The sequence below is a fragment of the Penaeus chinensis genome, chromosome 19, assembly GCF_019202785.1.
Source record: "Penaeus chinensis breed Huanghai No. 1 chromosome 19, ASM1920278v2, whole genome shotgun sequence".
NCBI classification, from domain to species: domain Eukaryota; kingdom Metazoa; phylum Arthropoda; class Malacostraca; order Decapoda; family Penaeidae; genus Penaeus; species Penaeus chinensis.
Window position 1 is genome coordinate 32,121,594 of NC_061837.1, and position 5,000 is coordinate 32,126,593.

Genomic DNA, 5,000 nt, shown 5'->3' on the forward strand with positions numbered 1-5,000 from the left:
ATCTTTTCCATCAAACTGAAGAACTAGAGTTTTACTCTCCTCATTTACCTGATCTAAATGTGTATATCGCATGTTAACTGTCACCGATTTCATGTATCGGTGAATTGTTGTGTCAGAGGGGATTTGACTCAGTGGGATGCCTGTTGTCCTAGCATAAGCAGCAAAGATCTCATGAACGGCTTCCCACGAGACATTGTACCTAATTGCCGTTTTAGCCACTTCTGACCAGTCATATTTTTTTGCATTTCACTCGTGGTGTTCTCATGTATTCCACAGTTTCCTCAGGAGTAGTGCCTGCAGTTGTAACTTCGAATTCCAGGTCGTCATAGCTCAACTCTAAATTTTCAAAAGACATTTCTGCAATATCTTCACTGTTGCATATAAATGGGACTTCTGCATTGTTGGTCTGCTTCCGTTTCAGTCTGTTAAATTCCCGTCTTTGCGTCTGATAATCAACACTTCCGAGTGTTCCATTGCTTCCTTGTACTTTTGCATCATACCAATCTATATCTTCCTTGAGGATTTCTCGGGGTTGTTTCTTTGCCTTGAATGACACAATCACAGTTTTCGAGAATTTCGTCTTCAGTGTTATATTTTTGATGGAGTCGTAGTACTCTTTCTTTATTTTCTTTATTTTTTCTTTCATATACCAAGGTGATGTTGTCTTAATGCCGAATTTGCTATACAGCACAGCAATTTCCGCCTGCAACTTGGATAAAATCTGAGATTCCGTAATAGCCTAATTATTGCATGGCAAGCTATATTTTGAGCATCCTTTTAGTGTCTGGTTACCATGTCCTTTTAACGCACAGTATCGAACAAGAATGTCACTCTTCGTCAGTGGTCTAGGTGGCAAAACATCAATGGTACCAAACTCTTTCAGTATACGTGTATCGGCACTACGCAAACCACCACGTCGAAGTGCCATATTGCCACTGACGAGATCGTCACCACAATGTAGGCGAGCGAGTAATGTGCATTATTAAGGTAGCACAAGTTTATATGGAAATGCATAGTGACTGGGACTCTTTACGGAAGTCCCCAGGAATCATTCGCAATGACCTAAGTTACCCTATGTTTGATTCTGCCATAATGTCGGATGAACCGAAATGCCCTTCCGTGGGTCATGCGGGTAACCGCACCTCATCCCAGCGCCGGAAATGGTATTATACTTTAATAAAAAATTGCGAATAGTAGATATTTTTTTATTTGTCTAATATTTTGCATGTCGTCATTTAAGCATAGTAGGCACCTGTTTAGCAACTTGCTGAATGATTCTGAAAAAGTCGGATTTATTGAAACACCGTGCGTGCGTGCGTCGCACGCACGCACGCACGCACGCACGCACACACACACACACACACAGACACACACACACACACACGCACACACACACACACACACACACACACACACATATATATATATATATATTACTCTTGAAATTCTCCACCAGGAGCATTTTCTTGTGAAGGCATATTGAGAAGCGTCTATGACGGTTGTTTATGTGAGTTATAAGGAATCATTAGTGGTCACATACTCTTCTGTAAAATATAGTAGTAGATATCTCTGCTTTCCTTTCGTTTTTTATTGCTTTTCATTTAACCCAAGGTCGACGGGCATGCCGTGTACGTGTATGCCATGCCCCTGTGAGTTTACTGGTTTAATTGTTTTTATACATGGATGGCTACACTTGTACTAATTTTCCATTGAAACAATTACGAGTACTGCCTGCCTCGCCCGTTTACCTTTTTCTTTGATTTACGAAAACGTTTTACTTTATCTTATTTTACTGTTACTAAAGTTTATAACATCATAGTAATGATAATGTTTATAATAAAAATATCACCATCGATATTCATAGCACTAGTAGAAAATATGTTTTTCCCGCCAATTCAAGGAAAGGTGAAATCAGGCAAGGTCACAAGGTCTACTAATTGAATCCTTTGTGGCTAAGCAAACATTAAGAGACATTGCACAAAAGATATTAAAAAACGAGCACAGCATTTCCCTATTTTTTTTTAATTTTCCCCGGCGGCATTGGGTTAAGAACTACCATATGAACTGAACCCTACCTTAACGTTCGGAAGCACATCTCATTGTAAGAAAGATAATAATAGCTTAAATGATTCACAGTTTTTTTTAATATGTGATCCATTATGGAAAGTTAAATCAAATTGTTTCAATAATAAAAGTCAGCTGATAATAGCGAAATTGATTACGTTCGTATCCTACCGAAGTTAGTGTTGTTGACTATGGCGGAAACCAATAGTACACATACTGAGGCACTTGAAGATAAAGGAACTTTTGTAGATGTTAAAAACCGAGAACGATGTGTATATTTAGCATGGGATGATGTCGCATCAAAACTATTACAAGATAAATTGTTATTAACAGCCTTGGAGCTGCACACTGAGCTGGCCGAGGCGGGCTTCGAGCTGCCAAGACTGAGAGATTACTTTTCAAATCCTTCAAACTTCGAGCAGAACACCTCTAAGACAAATGTCGAATTGCAGTCTTCAGCTCAGCAAGGCGGGCAGTTACTGCGTGAGTATTTATTGTAACATGCTTGGCCACAATAAATATTACCAAGAGAGGGCTATCCACTTCCAGCAGCGCATCTGTGGGTGATGTTCTAAGTTTATACTTCTCATTCATTTTGATGTGATGTCCTGTGCATATCCTAGTAGGGAAGGATTTGAGCTAATAGTTTAGTCTGTAGCAGCTGCAGAGTATAAGGAAAACAGCTAATAGATAAATAAATTCATTGACACTTCTAGTCCATATTTGTCACAATGAAGTGACTATATTCATAATAAAGTAATGCGATGTCTGTTGACTAGTTTTACGGGAGTTCTGGTCATGCATGTGTAGTGTGGAATTCTTGCTCTACCTATGACAGGGCTTCGAGATTAAAGCAGAGTTTGAAAAACCCACACTGTGCTTGTGTCAATGGAACTCCTGGAAAAATAGTAGACATCACATCATGGTACCGTAAATGTAGTCACAGCCATCTAAGAAACTTCTATTCTATGAACTTCAGTTTCAAGTGGAAAGTAATCAAAATTGTATTGCTATCAGATATCCTTTCCTACTCTTTAGTAAACAAAACACTGAATTTGTCTTTTACTTTACTTTTTTCTTCTTTTTCTTTTAGTTGTTATTTACACAATTATTTACAATAACATTCTCTACATTCACATTTTCATGACCAGGATTTTTGACAAATCTGTGAGGCTTCATTCTGCAATAAGCTCGATCAAGAAATATTTTGTTTACACTATTGTGTCAATTATGGGTCATTTTTGAAAGAATATAGTAGCAGAACTAAACTTTTGTATCCATCTTAGTATGATACCAGAGCTTATCAAGTGCCCCAAGTGATGAAAAAAAGTGCAGTTAAGATACCAAGTAAGTCTAACAATTCAAGGAATGAATGAAAATTTTGGTGTTTGAATTAAGATGTGTAGGAAAAGATTGATTTCCTGTTTGTAAAATTGTATTGCATCTGATTATGGTACACCATGTTGAGGGTCCAACGGCTAGGTTGTTGGGTTTGATGTTAAGATAGCGTGCATTGTAGAGGGAGGATGGGGGTCCAGGGGAAGACTTTTATAGGGATCTATACAACTCAAATGAACAGCCACAGATAGAAGCGAAGATTGATATCTAACATCACAACAGAAGAAATAAAAAGAGTGCATAAAGGCATGAAAAGATGGAAAACACCAGGTGAAGACAGAATTAGTACAGACCTTATAATAGATGCAGGGGAAATTGCAACAGTGAAACTATCCAATCGTTTTAACAAATGCGTTCTTAATGGGGAAAACTCTGAAAGCCTCGAAAAATGCAAAGTGTTCACAAAAGTCATTACAACTCGCATTTCTGACAGTCTGGATTATAACCAGCCTAGAGAACAGGCTGGCTTCATTATAACTCGCATTTCTGACAGTCTGGATTATAACCAGCCTAGAGAACAGGCTGGCTTCATTACAACTCGCATTTCTGACAGTCTGGATTATAACCAGCCTAGAGAACAGGCTGGCTTCAGCATTGGATGCTCAACAACGGACCACATCTACATGCTCACCCATATATGGGAAAAAATAAACAAATATAGGAAACCCCTGTGTATAGCATTCATCGAAAAGGCATTTGTCTCTTTACAAATACCAGCAGTACTAGAAGCTATTCGAAGACTGGGAATAGAGGAGGTATATTGTAAAATATTGGAAGATACATATGAAGATGGGACAACAACCATCAAGCTCCACACGAAGACCGATAAAATACCAATTAAAAAAGGTGTTAGACAGAACTATACCATCCCATCCAAACTGTTTACAGCTTGCCTTGAGGAAATATTCAAGAAGCTAGAATGGAACAGAAAGGGTATCAAAATAAGGGACAAATTCCTAATCAATCTATGATTTGAAGATGATATTGTTCTCTTCAGTGAATCTGCAAATGAAATGTAGCAACTAATAAATGATCTGAATAGAGAAAGCCTGAAAGTTGGACTTAGGATGAACAAGAAAAAGACTAAGATCATGTTCAACAGTAGAGTTCAATTTGAACAGATACATGTACAAGGCAAAGAGCTAGAGGTAGTGGACAAGTATATATACACCCTAGTGCAACTTGTACAGACAAACACATCTAGCGAAGATGAAATTAAGTGACACATCAGTCTAGGCTGTAGCACCTTCAGCAGAAACAGTAGCATACTGAGTGGCTTCTTTTTATTATGTTCAAAAAGAAAAGTCTTTAACCAATGCATCCTCCCAATTATGACCTACAGATCAGAAACAACCAGGGAATAGACAAAAGTGGAAGATATACTTGGGAGCATAAAAAAGGTCATATATGTGGGAGACAGGACAACAGATGTACCAAGAAAGTAACAGACTGGTTATAGATAACATAAAGAGGCCAAGGATCAGACCAGCTACAAGATGGCGTGATGAAATAACAAAATAAAGGGACTAAGACCGGAA

General features: G+C 38.2%; 1 protein-coding gene across 2 annotated transcripts in view; it reads left to right on the forward strand.

Moving 5' to 3' along the window:
- Positions 1 to 2,219: 2,219 nt before the first annotated feature.
- LOC125035104 (RAB11-binding protein RELCH-like) overlaps positions 2,220 to 5,000 on the forward strand; it is an 85,562-nt gene continuing 82,781 nt past the window's right edge. For both annotated transcript variants that reach the window (XM_047627261.1, XM_047627260.1), the window contains exon 1: positions 2,220 to 2,547. In XM_047627261.1, coding sequence (XP_047483217.1) covers positions 2,256 to 2,547 — 292 coding nt within the window. In that variant the 5' untranslated portion in view covers positions 2,220 to 2,255. The remainder of the gene's footprint in view (positions 2,548 to 5,000) is intronic.